The sequence below is a fragment of the Humulus lupulus genome, chromosome 9 (genome assembly GCF_963169125.1).
Source record: "Humulus lupulus chromosome 9, drHumLupu1.1, whole genome shotgun sequence".
Lineage (NCBI taxonomy): Eukaryota > Viridiplantae > Streptophyta > Magnoliopsida > Rosales > Cannabaceae > Humulus > Humulus lupulus.
This window is the reverse complement of record NC_084801.1, coordinates 22680292-22700524: the sequence shown is the minus strand read 5'-3', so window position 1 is coordinate 22700524 and position 20233 is coordinate 22680292. Positions and strand designations below refer to the sequence as shown.

The following is a 20233-nucleotide window of genomic DNA, read 5'->3' as shown; positions in this document are numbered from 1 at the left end:
CAAAATTTTAACATTTCTTTTAATAATAATATAATTTTTATTTCAAGGAATGGGAACAATATTTGTCATGCAAAACAAAAGAACGGACTGTACATGTTTAATCCAATAGAAAAATCGCTCAATAATTATGAATTGTTTAAAGTAGTTGTTCTGCAAAGTAACAAAAGACAAAAGGTTTCTAAAGAAAATGACACGTATCTATGGCACTTAAGATTAGGTCATATCAGTCCAGATAAGATAAACCGGTTAACTAAAAATGGACCTCTAAGGGAACTAACAGTTGGAACCCTACCGGTTTGTGAATCCTGTTTAGAAGGAAAATTGACTAAACGGCCTTTCACTTCGAAGGGAAATAGAGCCAAAGAACCACTAGAGCTAATACATAGTGATGTATGTGGTCCAATTAACATTGAAGCTCGAGGTGGTTATGAATATTTTGTCACATTTACTGACGACTATTCTAGATACGGTCATGTGTACCTAATGCTTAAGAAGTCAAAAACTTTTGATAGGTTTAAAGACTTCAAAGCTTTAGCTGAGAAACAATTAGGCAAATCTTTAAAAACACTCCGATCTGATCGTGGTGGTGAATATTTGGATTATGAATTCAAAGATTTCTTGCTGGAGCATGGAATTCTATCCCAACTCACAGCACCTGGAACGCCACAACAAAACGGAGTTTCAGAGAGAAGAAACCGGACTTTGTTGGACATGGTCAGGTCTATGTTAAGCTACTCTTCACTTCCCTTATCGTTTTGGGGATATGCACTTCAAACGGCTAACTACATTTTGAATGTAGTTCCGTCCAAAGCTATGAAAAAGACACCTCTGGAACTATGGAATGGAAATAAACCTAGTTTACGGCATTTCCGTATTTGGGGTTGTTCTGCTCATGTGCTAAGACCTAAATCTGGAAAACTGGATTCTAGGTCTAAAGTGTGTATATTCGTGGGCTATGCTCCAGAAACAAGAGGTGGATATTTCTATAGCCCAAGTGATCAAAAGGTATTTGTTTCGAAAAATGCAACCTTTTTAGAACACGGCTATATGAATGATTTTAAACCTCGGAGCAAAGTAGTTTTAGAGGAACTAATGACAGATAATATTCCATCTCCATTCTCTTCATCAGTTAATGATAAAACAACCAAAGAAACCACATTTCTTGAAAAGGAAAAACTGGTGCAACGTCGTAGTGGGAGGATTGTGAGACAACCTATTCATTACGAACATGAGGCACACGTTCTTGTATCAGATACTGAAAAGGACGATCCATTGACTTTTAAAGAAGCAATGGAAGACCCTGATGTTGATAAGTGGCAAGAAGCCATGAATCAAGAAATGGAATCAATGTATTCCAATTCAGTATGGGAACTTGTAGATCTGCCTGATAATGTTAATGCCATTGGATGCAAATGGATCTACAAGAAGAAAAGGGGTGCAGATGGAAAGGTAGAAACCTATAAAGCAAGGCTTGTGGCCAAAGGCTACACACAGAGAGAGGGTGTGGACTATGAAGAAACATTTTCTCCTGTGGCCATGCTTAAGTCCATTCGCATACTCTTATCCATAGCTGCCATCTATAATTATGAGCTATGGCAAATGGACGTCAAGACAGCTTTTCTGAATGGCCACCTTGATGAAACCATTTATATGGAACAACCAGAAGGGTTCATAAAGAAGGATCAAGATCAAAAGGTATGCAAATTGTTGAAATCCATATATGGATTGAAACAAGCATCAAGATCTTGGAACTTAACATTTGATGAAACTATTAAAACATATGGTTTCGAACAAAATGTTGATGAAGCATGTGTTTATAAATACATCAAAGGAAAAATTGTGGTTTTCTTAGTTCTTTACGTTGATGATTTCCTACTCATTGGGAATGATGTAGAGACATTATCAAATGTAAAGAAATGGTTGGCTGACAAATTCCAAATGAAAGATTTGGGAGAAGCGAGCTATGTTCTAGGCATTAAAATTCTAAGAGATAGAAAGAACAAGCTCCTAGCACTTTCACAAGCAAATTATATTGATAAAGTGCTTGAAAGATTCTTTATAGAGAATTCTAAAAATGGTCAATTGCCGACTAGACATGGAATTACTCTTTGCAAAGATCAGTGTCCAAAGACACCACAAGAGCATGAGGATATGAGAAAGTATCCCTATGCATCGGCTGTAGGGAGCCTAATGTATGCAATGTTATGTACTAGACCTGACATATGTTATGCAGTAGGGATTGTCAGTCGTTATCAATCAAATCCAGGTTTGGAACATTGGATTGCGGTGAAACATATTCTCAAGTATCTCAGGAGAACGAGAGACTATATGCTAGTATATTCAGGTAGTGACCTCAAACCTACTGGATACACTGACTCAGATTTTCAATCTGACAAGGATAGTAGAAAGTCTACTTTTGGGTCAGTATTCACTCTTGGTGGTGGAGTAGTTGTCTGGAGAAGCATTAAGCAATCCAGTATAGCTGATTCAACCATGGAAGCTGAATACATAGTAGCTTGTAAAGTAGCTAAGGAAGCAGTTTGGCTGAAAAAGTTCTACACAGATTTGGAAGTAGTTCCAGAAGTGGAGAAACCACTTGTTCTTTACTATGACAACAGTGGAGCAGTGGCCAATTCTAAAGAACCAAGAAGCCACAAGAGGGGAAAGCATATAGAGCGCAAATACCACTTAGTCAGAGAAATCGTACATAGAGGAGATGTGACCATTATGAAAATCGCATCAGAACACAACCTGGTGGACCCGTTCATGAAGACGCTTCCAGCAAAGAAATTTGAGGGTCATGTACATAATATGGGTTGAGAGAAATGCCTCACTTGCTTTAAGTACAAGTGGGAGATTGTTAGGAGTGTGTCCTAAAAGCATGTAAAGACATTTGTTTTTTCTGTGAATAAATAAATATAATGGTTTATTATTATTGTCATATTTAGATTGTTAAATTATTGTTTGAATAATTTTGTAAATATCAGAAAAATTCCATATTCATTATTGAGGATGTGATCTTGTATTAGTACGAGAGAATTAAGATCACATGAATGAATAAAAATAGTCAACAACAACAAATTAAAGTTATAGAATTCTTTAATTGGAGTTGTAAGTACGGTTTACTGAGTATCATAATGATACAAATAATCTAGATTCAGATTATTGATGTGGAAAGACATCTCGGTAAATGTGCTTTATATAATATGATTATATATGACATGGACCGATATGAATTAAAGTCTTTATCCAAAAACCATTTAATAATAAAGACTTGTAATTCATATCATAACTGATGATCATTTATAGATCAACCTAAATCCTGAGTGTTCATGAACTCCTGTTCATGTTTATTAAATCTTTTGATTCATTCGTTAAGGCATCTTCAAAGAATGAGGCTAATGACTTTTGTTTTGGAGATTTAATATCATGGATGGCTGGAAACATGTATCAACAATACGGAATCTAATCTTTCCTAACGGATCGTATATTAGTTCCCTTAAGGGTTAATTCTGGAACTGAATGATTTTGAGCTCAAATCTATAATTAGATTATAGATTAATTATTCACTAGTGAATTAATGGTACTTAAGGAATAAGAAGTAAATTAGAAAGGTAAAATGATAATTCTTCCATTCTAATTTATGAACTAATTAATTAGAGGGTTGAACTATTGTAAGATGGATATATCAATGGATGACTTAAGAAAAAGTTCTCTGTAAAAGTATATCTATAACATAAAGAGTGCAAATCTGAATTTATAGTTGAGTAATATCATAATTAATAAATTAACTATTATAATTAAAGAGTTTAATTATTTAGTTTTAATTTATTGGAGCTTAATGTTATAGGTCTATGGTCCCCGAAATAGCTCAAACAAACACTGACAAAGGTAAATACAAAAATGGGCAAAAAGGACTTATGTGATAAGTAAAATATTTTTCTATGTATCAAACATAATTATTGCTTAATTATGTGTAATTAATTAATTATTTGATTTAACAAAAATATAATTAATTTTGAATTAATTTATTTTTGGGATTTTTGGTATTTAAATAATAATAAAAATTAGAAAAATCACATGTCATCACAGGCATGTGGTACACGTGTGGCACAGTGCACAGGCACTGTGCTACACGCATAAGAGAGTGTACTCAGTCTCTTGATTCCACAATTTTAGTTATTTAAATATTAAATAAATAATGAGATATTTTAATATGATTAAAATATTGTTATTTAAACAAAAATCTGATAACTGATCAGTTATTTTGAATTTGTTTAAAATAACAAATATTTTAATATATAGGATATATTAAATATAGGATATCAGTTTTTCATAGAACGTAACTTTTCAGGGATAGAAAAATATCTAGAAATCTCTCTCAGAGAAAGAGAGCAGTGACATAATCAAAAGTCATTGTTCTTCACAGAACCTAGGTCCAAAACTTTATCAGATCTCATGTGTTGAGAACATCTGATAAATAGTTTATTGCATATTATTTGTATAGCGAGTCCACACTCGTTCTTTGTGTGCCTGAGAATATTTTGGAAGATCTTGGTGTGAGATCTCGAGGATTTAACCATACGAAAAGATAGCAGCAAGGAAGGACCTGAGGTAATTATTCTATTCATGTCCTTGATTCAATATATGTATATATATATATATGCATGTGAAGAAGTAGATCTAGAAATCTTATGGGATTAATCTAACAATTTGATTGTTGTTCCGTTGCGTATAATCTCTGATTTGATCAATAAAAACCAACACCAAGAATGCTTGGTTCCATCGCCTAGCCGCCCAGGCAATGTAAGCAAAATCGCCTCGTCGCCTCCCACCTTGCCCTTGAAGCTCTGGCCTTGAACTTGCAGTATAAGAGACAGAAGGGAAGATGAAGAAGAATGAAGCAGAAGAGAAAGATTTTGGTTTTATTTTTTTAATTTAAATTTTAATTTATAAACTTTAATAAGTATAGTTTAAAATAAACAAGTTTTTTTTTTGTTTTAAATCTGATTATTAACCTTTTTTTTAGTTAAAATCAACATTTTAAATTTAATGTACCATTACTACAAAATACCATTTACGGGTCACCTTTTTAGGGCATGCACCTAAATGTAAGTCCTAAAAAATGTCTCTGAATTTTTAAGGACTCTTAGAGTCCTTAAAAAAATACATTTTAAGACTCGCAGTGAGTGTTCTAAAAACTCCAGAGACTAGTCCTAAAAAATCAGAATAGAAAATTTCAGTGTACAATATGAGTGGTGATTTTTAAGGGCTCATTTTGAGTGTCCTAAAAGAGTATTAAAGGCACCCAAAGAGTGCCCTTATATATTAAGTAAAAAGGGGATAAAAAAAAATTAGGGATTCGAATTGGGGCTTTAGGGTTCATTTCTGACCAGCCACAAAATTGACCAAGAAGAAAAGGAAGGAGAGAGAGGCGTGCGGCTGAAAAGCTCCCGTCGACGGTGAAGGATCCTGCTGACGACGACGAAGGCTCCTGCTGCAGACGGTGAAGTCGACTGGTGTGTTTTTGTCGACGTGTTAGGTTCCTGCTGCAGGTGTATGAAGACGGAGAAGAAGGCAGGCGTAGATGCACGACTCCTAGGTTCTCTCGGCTCAAACAACTGTAGCAGAGGGTCTCGACGGCAGCACCGTTGCAGATGATCTCGGCAATATATATATATTTTTTTTTTGCTTCATTTCTTTGATAGATAATGTTTTTAATTCATCCAGCAGTGACGCCGCGATGGGGGCTCGGGCTGAGCGACAAAGGTGGTTCAATGGTAGTCTTTGGCATGGTGTAGGTGATTTCTTCAATTGAGTTTTTGAGGTGAGTAATTTTGTTATGGGTTTTTATTTTTCACACATGTTCTGAGGTAGAGTTGCTATAAGAATATATATATATATATAATACACTAAAAGAAGTATGATATTCATATTGATTTCTAAGAGCTAGCTTTTTCTAATTTGCAGAGAACATTATTGTCTTTTCTTTTCTTTTGGTACCAAATCAACGCACGCTTCTCTAATGTTAAGCATATATATGCTTGATTTTTTCAATTTTGATTGTTGTTTTTAAGGCTTATAATATTGGTTTTGATTTTGTAGGATTGTGAAATACGTTAACCCACAAAACAAAAGTAAATCTATGAAGAATATATTACTTACTGGTGCACCTAAATAGCGGAATCAATTGGTGTCATTAAAATTTTAAAATTTTCATTTGATTTATTACTTTGTTTTTGTTATATGAGTATATATATGCACTCTTGTATTTATTGAGTTCTCTTTTTATGATGCAAACCAAGTGTTTGTGATATTGGGTTTTGAAGTGTGATGTGTGAAATTTATGCAAGTTTCCCTTACTGCAATAGTTAGTGACAGCTTGGGGAAGAATACATGACGGTGGCTTCCTGGGTTCTTAACTTCGACGAAAGCTCAAGGAAGACGATATAGCAAGTGGACTGGCGAGGGAACTTGAGGCGCCGGGGGCACACGATTACTTTTTTAGACCTCATAATTTTGGAGCTGAAATCATTATGGTAAAGTCTATATATTGATTTTGGAGTCGAATTTTATTGATTGGTGAAGCTTTATTTGACACAAATGATCATTGTGAAAATAAGTACTATTTGTGTGTCTTGAATTTGTTTGATGAAAGGTTCCTCTGAGATAAAATTATATTTAATTGATGATCTTATATAGTTTGAGATGTATTTAAGCATTATTATTTAATTTAATTATTGATCATCTTTTTAGTATAAAAGATCACACACAATCTGTTTGATAAAAATTCTCATATGTTTTTTGAATTTTATAGTATTGATTTTTATTGAATAAATGCCTATTTCTAGGACTTGAGATGGTGAGAAGTAATTATATGTGATAATTCAAGAAAGCAAGATCCAAAAAAAAAAATTATTAATTTTGATGTGAGTATAAGATGTGAATAGATTAAATGTCATATTTTGCTTGATTAAGTTTGTCATAGAAAGAATCAATTTTTCAGTATTCCTAGATCAATTGTCCTTATTTGTGCATATACATCAATATACTAAATGTTGTTTGTGTTTGAGCTTTAGATGATTGGCAATTGAAACTTCTGGAACTTACAAAAAGTATGAGACTAACTTTGTTGTATTGGCTATACAATAAACAGATGTTACTTATAATAGATTGGGATTTTGTTTTACTCCTTTGCCCTTTTTATTAATGTGAGAAAATGAAGAGAGTGAAAAGATTGTACTAGCAATTCTTGAGAGAAAATGATAATTTAGAATAGAGATTCAGCACAGTACAAGTACAGTACGTAAGCTCCTTTCTATTTTCCTTTTACCTTAGAAATTAAATTTTAAGGTATTATTCAATCAAATTCCATTGGCATAAAAATTTTCACAAACAAATTTTATTGCAGTGAAAAAGTTGAGTTATAGATAAATGTGGTGCTTTGGGTAGATGGTCTATAAGTGATTTCCTTGTTACAGTTAATATGAAAATGAGCAGTTTCCTTTTTCATTTTGTTCAAAAGTGATGGCATTCACTTTTTTTTATTTTTTTTGTTCTTTCTTTTATCATATACGGATTGGTGAGAGAGAGGGTGTTCAACTCTTCGTTAAGTACTTTTTGCTAGTTGTTAATTGTAATGAGTGATAGTCTTTATAATGTGTTTATGATTTATAAATGCTTTAGTGATTCTTTTAAATATATATATATATATATTGTGATTTGAAACACATGGTATAAGCTCTCTAGAAATCAATATGATTTACTATTTAAATTATATTTATGTAAAAAAATTAAAATTAAATGTCAACATCTAACTTTTTTTTTATAATGTTGATATTAATGTATATGTTCATATTTTGATAGGTCTTAAAGCATTGGATTGGTAGCTAATTGCAAGAGGTATGTTGTATTTGATTTTTTTTTTAATTTTCAATCTTTTATAATTTTGAATAGAATTTGTATAACTTTAGTGAAGTTTGAATATCTTAGATATTCATCCGTAGTGAAGTAGGTTTTGGAGTGAAGTAGGTTCTGAGAATTCTGTGTGCAACGGTAATATATGGATGAAAACCTGTGTGTTGTTTGATTTGTTTGAATTGTTGGTGTTGATTGTGAGAGAGGGCTAGACTAGTAAATTAGGGAATATGTTGTCCGATTTTTAGTAGATTTTTTTTGTACTTAGTTTTGTTTTGTATGTTTATTTTATTTTCATAATTTGTAAATTATGAAATAATACACAATATTGTTGTATCATGTATGATAAGTTATAAGTTGCCAATATGCATTTCTCATGAAATTTAGTTTTTATTGTCCCTATTCTCATATAACTTCGACCTGTGAAAGCAATTATTTTATTTTTGTTTGTATTTTTGCTATTGTTTTCACTTATCTTCTTACTCTTCTTAAGCATTTGCTAGTTGCATAAAGTGCTTGTGCTTTATTGAAGATTATCTACAATTTTAGGGATTATATGTTGCTATGATTTTCTTATTTGATTGATTATCATTGAAATCTTTTTTAGTTTTAGGAAAGTTATTGCTATATTGTGAAGAAATTTTATGCTGAAAATTTGACTTATTGATTTATGGTTGGGTCTTGTTGGGTGACTGTGTTTGATAATGCGTTACAATATTCAGAATTTGGAGTTAGTGTTTTGGCTTGCATTCTTGAGCATAATTTGGTTTGGATTGTGCTAATGGTGTATGCTAAAATGATTGCTGAATTTCATATTTGATAAGAGGTGGTAGTGTGAAATTTATTATTGTGTTTCATTGAAGATCAATTAAAATTTTGGGGAATATTCATATGAATAGTTTTATGATTATTGCTGAAATTTTGATGATTATTAGGATATTGATGGAGATATAGTTTTTTTTGCTTGACTCCTTAATAATATTGAGTGGAAATTGTTTGGCTTTTAATGATGGAATGTGCTAGAATTTTTTATGAAGTATGTGTTTTTCAAAATTTAATGGTTCCTTTTGTAATTGCACAAGAACCTTATATATTTATATGTATATATATTTTATTCTTGTTGTGAAAATGACATTATGCTAGCATTGGACCATGGGTAGAAACTAGAACGTTCGTGGTGATATTGATGAGGATGAGTTTTTGCAAAGGGAAGAAGAAGTTGTTTGAAGAATCTATTGTTAACTCAAGTTATTATTATTAGATTTCCTAGTTTTGTATTATAAATGTGATAAGATTGTTAATTTATATTTGTTCCCAAATTTGTTTTTTTAGATTTGTAACTATCTCATTGAATGTACAAGTTTTGTTACATTAATCTATAAGTTTTCACATTTGTAGATAATTGTTTCATTTAAATCGTAATTTTTATTTAAAATTAATATAATTTTTTTTTAAAAGTTCGTGTAATGCTACAACAAAGTTAGTAGTGACTACTTAAGAAATTGACGAAGTTCAAGAAGAATGGGTAATGTCATTTTTACAATTGGTTAGAGCAAAATGAAAGATGTTATAAGCTAGCTAGCATACAATACATGTTGAGAAATTTAAATTTCTTTTAAAAAAAATTGGCATTTTTTTAGTATTTTCTTTTTAAATTTTAGAAATCTAACATATATAATACATTTCGAACACTCAATGTGATATATTTTTAAATCAAAATGAAAAATGTAGCTGCATTTAAAAAAAAAAAACTTTTAATGGCATGCAAAGAGAGTCCTAAATACTTTATTTAAATACACTCAATGAGATCTTTTAGGACACACACTGCGAGTCCTAAAAATATTCTTTTATGGTACGCGAAGAGAGCCCTACAAACTTTACTCAAGGCACTCAACGGGATCTTTTAGGACTCGTATTGGGAGCCCTAAAAAAATTCTTTTACAAGTCCTAAAAAACATCACTTTTTAAGGCTTTCAAATAAAGAGTTCACGTTCTGCGAGTCCTAATTTTTTTTTGTTAGTCCTAAAAAGTCTCTTTTGTAGTAGTGTATATTATTTTAATATTTTAAAATATATTTTTAATTAATTTTAAAAATTATTTATGAGTTGACAAATCACGTGACACGTGTTGGTCTAGTCAACATCTAACAAAGTATAACAAATGAAAACTAACAAAATTACTGTTTTAGTGAGCTTGAATATTTTTTCCGCTAATATATTTTTTTTGTTGGATAAATGCCACTTACATACCTCAAATATTAAATCTGAGTGCACCAAAAAAGTGAAGGGAAAGACCATATTGCGAGTGACAAGAAAAGGACGCTTTACATGTCGCTTTTATAAGAAAGTGAAACATTATTGTTTAAATTAATATACTAAATTTATAAAATGACAAGAAAATCACATTTTGTAGTGGTAGGACCAAGTATATGTAATTTTTTTTTTTGACGAAGACCAAGCATATGTAATTAAATACGTATAAAACAAATCTTACTGACAATTAGTGTGCTAAAAAAACAATTTTATTAATTAGGCGCGTCGAGTAGCGTAGCAAAATAGAATTAATATTTTAATATACAGAATATATATTTTAGTAAATATTTTATTAATTTGATGAGGGTAGGAAAAATTATTAGTATTCTCTAGAAGACTTTCTATCATTAAAAAAAAAGATTCCCAATCAATTAATTTATTATAAAAGGTGGGTTACTTTGATTCATTGTAAAATGTTATTTTGGTTCTCAGTATTTATAATAATCTTTATTTGGTATTATATATTTTAAAATTGTATTCTCCAAATTTAAGTTTAATTAATAAAATTTGACTGATATAATCAAATTGTTTATATAAGTTTCAAATTCAAATTTAATTCTTTAATTATATATAATGGATAAAAATTAGTTCATAATGACAAAAATAAATATGTATCTACGGTATAATATATGATTTTAAAATATAAAATTACATATTAGCTTTATTGATAGAAAAAAAATAGCACAAAGCAAAAATGCAGAGTATCAATAATTTCTCTGTATTATAATGTACAAGAGGGTTAAAATCAATGTTTTTAGACAAATTTATTGTTATAAAAAAGTATGTATCCATTCATACCAATAATATTATATTTGCAGTGTGTTCCAAGAAATGTCCCAGACATCAAAGACGACTAGGTAACTCACAAAGTCATGTTCTAGAGCTTAAATATTAGTTCCACCAAATACAGTAGCAATCCATAAGTGGCCGCGCTAATCTGACTGGTCTTCCCCCTATTCAATATATATATTACACTAGCACTATTAACATTATACACAAACTAAACATAATTGAATATTATCTCAATTTATTGGCTGATCCCCAGTAATAACAATTCATAGAGCACCAAAAAATGGGGTTATTACATGGCATATTGCTCCTGCATTTGGTAGTAACCGCAGTGATTATGATCAATCTGCGCCGCGCAGAAGCACAAACCCCCGACGACCGCTGCCGCAGGCGCTGCGGAAACGTCGACATTCCCTATCCATTTGGCATCGGCGCCAGTTGCTACTTGAACAAGAAGTTCAACATCACATGTAACGAGTCCACCAGCCCTCCGAAGACATATCTAAGAACAGGTAACATCCAAGTTTCTAAGATATCTATTATAGATGGCGAACTCAAAGTGTTGCAGCACATAGCCAAAGACTGTTATGATAAGAACGGTTCGCAATCTCGAAATGACAAGCTCTGGGCAAGACTAAGCTTGTCCAGTTTCACCATTTCAACTACCAAGAACAAGTTCACTGCCATCGGTTGCGATACTCGCGCACTTATTCAAGGCTTCCAAGGCGAGCATAGGTACAGAACAGGTTGCATGTCGTTGTGTGATCGAGCTGGGGACATTAGCTACGAGACTTGCTCTGGCGTGGGTTGTTGCCAGGTTATGTCTATACCTCCGAGACTAAACAATTTCACGGTTAGATTGAGTAGCTATAATAAATATTTAAACACAACCGGTGGTATAGAGCGATGTAGCTATGGTATCTTAGCTGAGGAATCTCAGTTCAAATTCTCAAAGAAGAGTTTCCAAGAATTTGAGAAAAGAACGTTTTTTCCTTTGGTTGTCGATTGGTCAATTGGTGAGCTGCCATGTGAGAAGGCTCGAAAGTTGAAGAATTTTACATGTCATTTGGAAACAAGTGAGTGTCTAAATTCTAATTCCAGCAATGGGTACCTCTGCCGCTGCTTGCCAGGTTTCATAGGGAATCCATACCACCCAAACGGTTGCCAAGGTACTATTAAATGACATTTTTATACATATCCTATATTACGGGTGTTAAATATATTCACTTGAAAAGGGCTCAAATAATTAATATTAAAAAAGAAATTAAATTATACTATCATATTGGTGTTATCTTTTTTTACTCAATTATGTATATAAATATTGTGTATCAGCATTATTGTCAATATAAAAAATTGAAAAATGTCCACTAACTTCTTTTCTTTTTTCGTTTTGTGTTTTGCCCCTTTCCTATATGTCCATTTGTACATTCCCACTAATATAATTTTGTAATTTATTTGTCATTATGTCTCCAATAAAATAAAATTCTGAGTGGACCGAGTGGACTATAAATCCAATATATTGTATTATTGTTACTTTTAATTATTTGATATTCCGCAAAAATAAATAGATTAATATGATCTTTTTATTTTTAGTAACTAAATATAGTCTCGTTACGTTCACTATTTATATATATAGTTATTAGTAACAATTTATTAATATTCTATGAATAGATTACTTTACTATATCTCTCCTTTGAAGCGTATTGATCTTCTTTCTTTGATTCAGATATTAACGAGTGCAAGGGTCCAAACCCATGCATCAATGGAAAGTGTATTAATGTAAATGGGAGCTTTAACTGTACATGCCTAAAGGGATACGAACCAGTTAATCACACAACTTGCGGTAGAGTCAGAAATGGACCACATAGAGCTCTGATCGTCTACATTCCTTTGGGTACGTATATGTACTTTAATCAAATTGTATGCTTATTTTTTTTTCTTTTTAATGTTTTTTAAAGGGTAAAAATTCCACACGACTTGACTCTTAAAAGAAATTAGGAACCACAAAATAATATATAAAGAGTAGTAGCTGGCTAGCGATCGCAATTTTTTTAAATGGTAATTAAATAGGTAGCTAGATTAGCTAGACTATGATATATAAATATATATATATATATATATGATAATTCTTCTATACATGCTTCACTTTAAGCCTTACCGGTAGGGCTCTCAGTGTTTCTCGACCCGTGAATAGTTTTCGGCGCGACTTTTTTTATGACCGTGTATATTGTAGCTATTTAGAGCATCCTGCAAATTCTTAGAAAATTTCGAATAGTTTACCGTACCGAAAACTAGGTTCAAACATGTTGTTTTCCACGCACATAAAAAAAATTAGTCACGCGTGCAACAACATGTTTGAACCTAGTTTTCGGTACTGTAAACTATTCGGAATTTTGTGAAAATTTGCAGGATACTCTAAATAGCTACAATATACACGGTCATAAAAAAAATCGCGCCGAAAACTGTTCACGGATTGTAAACACTGAGAGCCATACTGATAGGGCTTAAAATGAAGCACCTAAAGGAGAATTCCCCTATATATATATATATTAGTAAATATAAATAACGTGTAAGCACCTTTACTTAATTTTATTTAAAATTTATTATATTTTTTAATTAAATTTTAAAAAAACAAAATATGTCATATATTATAAAAGAATGATACAAATAATATAAAAAATTAAGCCAAAATATTATCTATAATCTTAAAAGAAATAAATAATATCATAATTTTTATCTAAAAATATCGTTAAACCAAGATTCCGTTAGATACACACTTTTTACATATAAAAATATGGAGAACGACTATGGTGTAGACAAAAATTGATTTCAGCATGTGAATAGTTATAAATTCCAAATTTTCATTATGACAATGTATCTTATAGTCATTTAGAACATCCCACAAAGTTTCAAGAAATTTTGAATAATTTACGGTGCCAAAAACAAGATTCAAACAGCTTGTTGCTCGTGTGCACTAAAAAACAGAACACATGTGGAAAATTGTATTGTTTGAACCTTATTTTCGGTACTGTAAATTATTTGGAATTTCTTAAAAAATTTGTGAGATGTTCTAAATGACTACAATATACACTGTGATAGTGAAAAATTATAACTTATAACTATCCACATGCCGAAAGCAATTTAATTTTGTCAACACCGGTGTTGACAAAACACTGTCAATATCGTAGTCTTTTTCTAAAAATATGATGCATTCTAGTTTTAAAGTAAATTATTTGATTTATTAGTTTTAAATTTAGTGTTCATAATAATTTAAATTTTGGTATTTTTTATGTTTTGATTCATATATTATATATGGTAATTTTAATTTTAAATTAAAATACCTTTTTTCTAATTTTCTTGTGGAAAAAAATATTCAATATAATAAAATATTAAGAAATTCTAAATTAAAAGTATGAATTTAAAAAGTTTATTTGATCAAATTTTAAATTATTCAATAAAAAAAACTTAAAGTGAACAAAAATTTATATATAAATATATATTATTCAATTAATGGCTAGAACAATTAAAATAAGTAATTTCTCATTAAAAAACTAAAAGATAAAATAAGAAATATATATTTATGTTTTATGTCACTATTACATATATGTTTGGATAAACAAAATATATTAAGTGATAAAATAAATTATTAATAAAAGAAAGAAAAAAATAAAACACATAAATATTTTTTTGTTATAGTTTTTAAAACATAATTAATAGAGAATTTTAAATACTTTAATATGAAATTTTAAAATATGTGATGAGAAATTATTATAATTTATTTATTATTTATTATTTTTATTTTTAATTTATTTATCTTATTTAAATAACTTTTTTATATTTATTTATCTTATTTGGATGAATGTAACTGTATTAGAAAACAATATAAAAAATGTTAAGTTTAACCGAAACCAACAAATTTTCTTAAACTCATATTTATAATATATAAAGATATCCACATACAGGACGTTTGGTATGTATGACTAAACTATATAATCGTCTTTAATTGACTTAACTATAATAATCAATTTAAAATTCGTAAGGTTCACATTATTCGAAAATCTGAAATAAATAAAAAATTAATATAAGAAAAATAAGTGTGACCCACATTATTTTATCGAGCATAAGAAGAAGAAAAAAATGAAATTAAGATAAAATAGACCCACACATACGTTTATAAAAGGAGGGTTGAACTGCGCTTTTAATATCATTGAGTTAAAATAATCCATTTTGATGATCCATGACTTATTATTAATGTGGTATACACTAATTTTATTTAAATATATAGCAGCTATAATATCTGTGGATGATATGGTACGATTATAATTGCTGCAATTTGTAAAATGAATATTAGTAAAATTGATAGTTATAACAAATGGAAATAATCTAATTTTTGTTTTCGCAGCAGAAAATAATCTAATTATTTTTTATTTTAAACCAAATTACATATGCATGAAAAATCATGATGATAAGAATAAAAATTATAAAATAGAAGTAATATAACTAGGTTAATTTTTTTAATGATACTAGATAATCATGTGTTCTCGATAATAATTATTGGGTATCCTGTAATTTGAATATCGGTATAAAATGATACTTTGTTATTTATGAAAATATACTCATTTGGTACCTTGTTATTTGTGATTAAATTTAAGTTCAGGCTATCATTTTTTTTTATTTTGCAAATTTATGATTATGTATTAATATTATTCATAATAGAGGGCAACAAAGTTATACTTTGGTAAAATATATGGTACTAAATGAATAAATTCCCTATCTATTATTTAAAGAATATTGCGGTTCTGGATTAGGTGAATCATAAAACTTTTTCTACAAAATCTGCACTGAATAACACTTTGCAAATTTAATAATTTGTGAACCAAATATCTATATCTATATATATATATATCTATATAATAAGTGTGTAGATAATGGAAATTCTTAGTTTTAACAGGTTTTTATTTTTTTTATGTTAACTTTAACGAAATATTCTTACATTTAACAGAATATTCGTATATTTAACAGTAGTTTGTAAACACTTAAACTTAAATAAAATAAAATAAATAATTAAACAAATTAAAATTTGATATTTTTGAGATATTTTATACTGATAATTATTTAAAAATAATAAAATTATACGTTTTATAATTTAAATAAAATTTAATTAAACTTAAACTCACTTATTATAATAATATCATATTAAACATATAATATAATCTACTGTCAATTAACAACAAATTACTTTCTTAAAACATATAATATAAAATCTCTTGTTGTCACTCCTAAATTCAAAAACTAGAACAAATACAAACTCAAACAAAAATAAATAAATTATTTAATTAAAATAAGATATTTATTTGAAATTTATATGAGATTAATATAAATTTAATAAAAATAATTGTAAAATTCTATAAATAAAACTAAGCAAACGTATATATTGCACATTATTTGTATCTAATATATATATATTGATAGACTACAGTACGTCTCTTAAAATGGCATATTGATAGGCTCTTTTTTATTTATAGCACATGGATAAATTGTATTCCCAATATTTTTTTAAATAATGATGTGCATTATAGTTATAAGGGATTTAAAAAAATTATAGATAATTTAGCATGCTAAAATAATGATTCAGACAACCTAGCTAGCTATTGCATGCGCATATAAAAATCAAAATAGGCACAAGTATAACAAGCTATTTAAATCCTAATTTCAACACCCTAAACTATTTACAATTTTCTAAAAAATTGTGGGAGGTCTCTTATAACTATAATGTGCACTGTCATTTATATATATAATTAGAGTTATAACTTATCTATATGTTGTGGTATGTCATTTTTAGTTGGGTAAGTAACAATTTGGTACCCTGTGTTTTTGTAAAGTTTCATTTCGGTACCATGTGTTCACAATAATACTCATTTAGTACCCTATAATTTAAAATCATACATATTGGGTATCCTAGACTCAGATTTAATAAATAAAATTTTATCAATATGGCCAAAATGACATCAGTTATATTAAATTAAGTAATTATATTTGAATTTGGAACTCATATAATCGATAATAGTTTGATTAAATTTGAATTTAGGGTACTAAATATGTGCTATTTCTTGTTCAAATTTAAGTCTAGGGTACCAAATGTGTACGATTTCAAATTATAGAGTACCAAGTGAGCCTTATTGAAAATAAAATATACTAAGTTTGTATTTCGATAAAATACATAGTAACAAATAGTTATATACTCATATACAGTAGTTAGGATTTAGTTTGGTCATCCTCGTATTGCCTTATAAGCCTCATCATTCACAATATTATTCTTAACATTAATGATATTATTGACTAAAATTGAACTTATATTAGAGAATAAAGAAATATTTGAAAGTTAAATAAAAATATATACCATATTAAATTTTAATGATAAAGTAATAAAAACGTTCTTATTAAATTAATTATTATTTTCATTTATCATAACGTTTAGATATTACATACAGGTGTAAGTATAGGCCTCCTGAGTCTCTTTGCAATGAGCCTGATGCTATGTTGGGGAATAAGAAAAAGAAAATTGATTATGCTTAAAGAGAAGTTCTTTGAACAAAGTGGTGGGCTGATGTTACAACAAAGACTATCAAGTACTGAGAAAGGACCTTTTGAGACAACTAAAATCTTCACAGCGAAAGAGCTAGAAGTGGCAACAAACAATTACCATGAAAGTAGAGTCATTGGTGAAGGAGGTTATGGAATAGTTTATAAAGGAATATTGCCAAACAACAAGGTGGTCGCCATAAAAAAGTCCAAATTTGGGGCTCAAATAGTCCCAACTGAGCAAATTGAACAATTCATCAATGAGGTAATTCTGCTCATGCAAATTAACCATAGAAATGTGGTTAGGCTTTTAGGATGTTGTCTGGAGACCGAAGTACCTCTCTTAGTTTATGAATTCATTACCAATGGAACTCTTTTTCAACATATCCACAATAAAGGCAATGAAGCATATACCTCACTTTCATGGGAATTGAGATTGAAGATTGCAACTGAAACTGCAGGAGCTTTAGCATACTTACACTATGAAACCAATACCCCAATTGTTCACAGAGATATAAAGACAATGAACATACTTTTGGATGAAAATTTCATAGCAAAGGTGTCAGATTTTGGAACGTCAAGGTTAATTCCTATAGATGAAGATCAGTTATCAACTTTGGTGCAAGGCACAGTTGGGTACTTAGACCCTGAATACTTGCAAACAAGCCAACTTACTGAAAAGAGTGACGTGTATAGCTTTGGAGTTGTTCTAGGGGAGCTATTAACAGGGCAGAAAGCCTTTTCTTTTGATAAATCAAACAATGTTAGTCAAGTCCTAGCAATGTCCCTCCTCTCTTTGAAAGATGATGATCAGTTTAACAAATTCATTGATGATGATATCCTCAATGATGGAAATATGGAGGTAATTAAAGAAGTTGCAAATCTTACAAAACGATGTTTGAGGATAAAAGGTGATGATAGACCTACCATGAAAGAAGTAGCTATGGAGCTAGAGGGATTACGAGCTATGTCAAAGCATCCATGGATGAACGTTGATCATCTAGACACTGAAGAATCTCAACATTTGCTTGGGGCAAAACTTCCAATTAATCCTTACAGTGGTTATGATCTTGAATGTGGTTCGAGTGGTGCTACAACTGCTATGTATGACAGCATGCAAACTCAACCGATATTGAATCCATTTGATGACGGGCGCTAGAGATCGCATCGTCAACACTCTAAATCTTTTAGCTAGCAAATTACTTTTGTTGTCATCAGTTTTGTTTTCAATGCGTGCAGTGTAGATTATTTGATTTATTACTGGTTATTTGTTTCATAGATACAAATATAATAAGAATAAATTGATATAAGTTAGGTTAAATAATCATTTTGTATTTTGTGTTTTATCCAAAAACAAACTTGGTACTCTATGTTCTTAATAATGTTTATTTGGTACTCTGTAATTTGAAATTTTACATATTTAGTATTTGGACTCAAATTTGATCAATTAAATTTTATAAATATGACTAAACTGTCCTTAGTAATATGTAGTTAAATAATTAAATTTTTATTTGAATCTCATATAATTGATGGTAGTTTGGTCATACTGATAAAATTTTATTGATTAAATTTGAGGTACGGGTGTCAAATGTACATATAGTTTCAAATTACATGATACAACATGAGTATTATTAAAAATATAGAGTACCAAGTTTGTATTCACTACAACAAATTTGATATACAATGACTCCCTACAATGTCTTACACTATTGGTGTAAGACATTAAAACTTATCAGAGGTTTTAAATGTCTAATGGTGTAAGACATTAAAAGTTTATATTAATGACTACAATTGGAAGACATTAAAAATGGTGGAAGACGTTGGAAATAGGCTGGGGAAGTGGTCATGGGTACATCCAACGTCTCCCGTTGGGAGACGTGGGACACGTGGCACGTCTCCCAGTGAGAGACGTTGGATGTCTCCCTCTTATATTACTCTTTATTCCAGTCTTCTTCCTCACACACACGAACCAGAGAGCAAACCGAATTGGGGCTGCATTTTTAGGTAAGTTTTTTTTTTAATTTTCTTGATTTTTAGTTAATTATTTTGAAAAAAAAAATCATAGGTTTAGCATTAGGATGAGTAATATACATGATTTTGTGTTAGTTTTACATTTTTATGCATTTTTTTATATACATTGTAGGATTTTGTAGTTTTTTCATGGAAGTTTTTTAGGGATTTATGATTTTTTAGTTTTTTTTTTAATTTAACCTATCACATTGTATAGATTTCATTAGAGTATATATATTCATGATTTTTTTAAATTTTTATAATTTTTTATTTCGAAATTTAGATATATTTTTGTATATTTGAATTTTTTTTTAAAATTGTAACTATTTTGTTATATATATAGTTATATTAAAATACATTTATTAAATAATTTATAAAATATAAATATATGAAAATTTTTATGTTTTTGTTGATTATTAAGTTTTTAGGTTATGAAATTTTATATTGATTTTTTGTTGAGGTTATAATTAGTGGCACATAATGATTTTTTTTATTTGTTTACCAATATCATTTACTATTATTAGATATTTAGTGATATTTGTTTAGTAATGTTTAACATATTAATTAATTTAATTTCATAGGTTGTGATTTTTTTGGTGAGATTTTAGAGAGTATTTTGCATC

The 20233-nt window shown here is 29.5% G+C and overlaps 1 protein-coding gene and 1 long non-coding RNA gene across 3 annotated transcripts; both read left to right on the top strand.

Annotated features, from left to right (window-relative positions):
- The first annotated feature begins 5344 nt into the window (after positions 1-5344).
- LOC133801099 (uncharacterized) lies at positions 5345-9292 on the top strand. 2 transcript variants are annotated; one of them, XR_009876731.1, is made up of 4 exons: positions 5345-5827; positions 6372-6539; positions 7867-7902; positions 9061-9292. It is a non-coding gene; the product is annotated as an uncharacterized LOC133801099 (long non-coding RNA). The 2 variants fall into 2 exon arrangements; XR_009876730.1 differs by lacking the exons at positions 7867-7902; positions 9061-9292 and having other exon boundaries at positions 6372-6701.
- Positions 9293-11196: 1904 nt separating this feature from the next.
- On the top strand, positions 11197-19003 carry LOC133802452 (wall-associated receptor kinase 2-like). Its single transcript, XM_062240765.1, has 3 exons — positions 11197-12187; positions 12745-12912; positions 17510-19003. Exons 1-3 carry the CDS (start codon positions 11302-11304, stop codon positions 18757-18759), a joined length of 2304 nt encoding a protein of 767 aa, XP_062096749.1. The 5' UTR covers positions 11197-11301; the 3' UTR covers positions 18760-19003.
- Positions 19004-20233: the final 1230 nt, after the last annotated feature.

Bases quoted from the DNA above. Each gene is read 5' to 3' on its own strand.
- LOC133802452 (XM_062240765.1), top strand. From the start codon at position 11,302: ATGGGGTTATTACATGGCATATTGCTCCTGCATTTGGTAGTAACCGCA. The intron at 12,188-12,744 runs GTACTATTAAAT...TCTTTGATTCAG, and splicing joins CCACCCAAACGGTTGCCAAG to ATATTAACGAGTGCAAGGGT. The intron at 12,913-17,509 runs GTACGTATATGT...TATTACATACAG, and splicing joins GATCGTCTACATTCCTTTGG to GTGTAAGTATAGGCCTCCTG.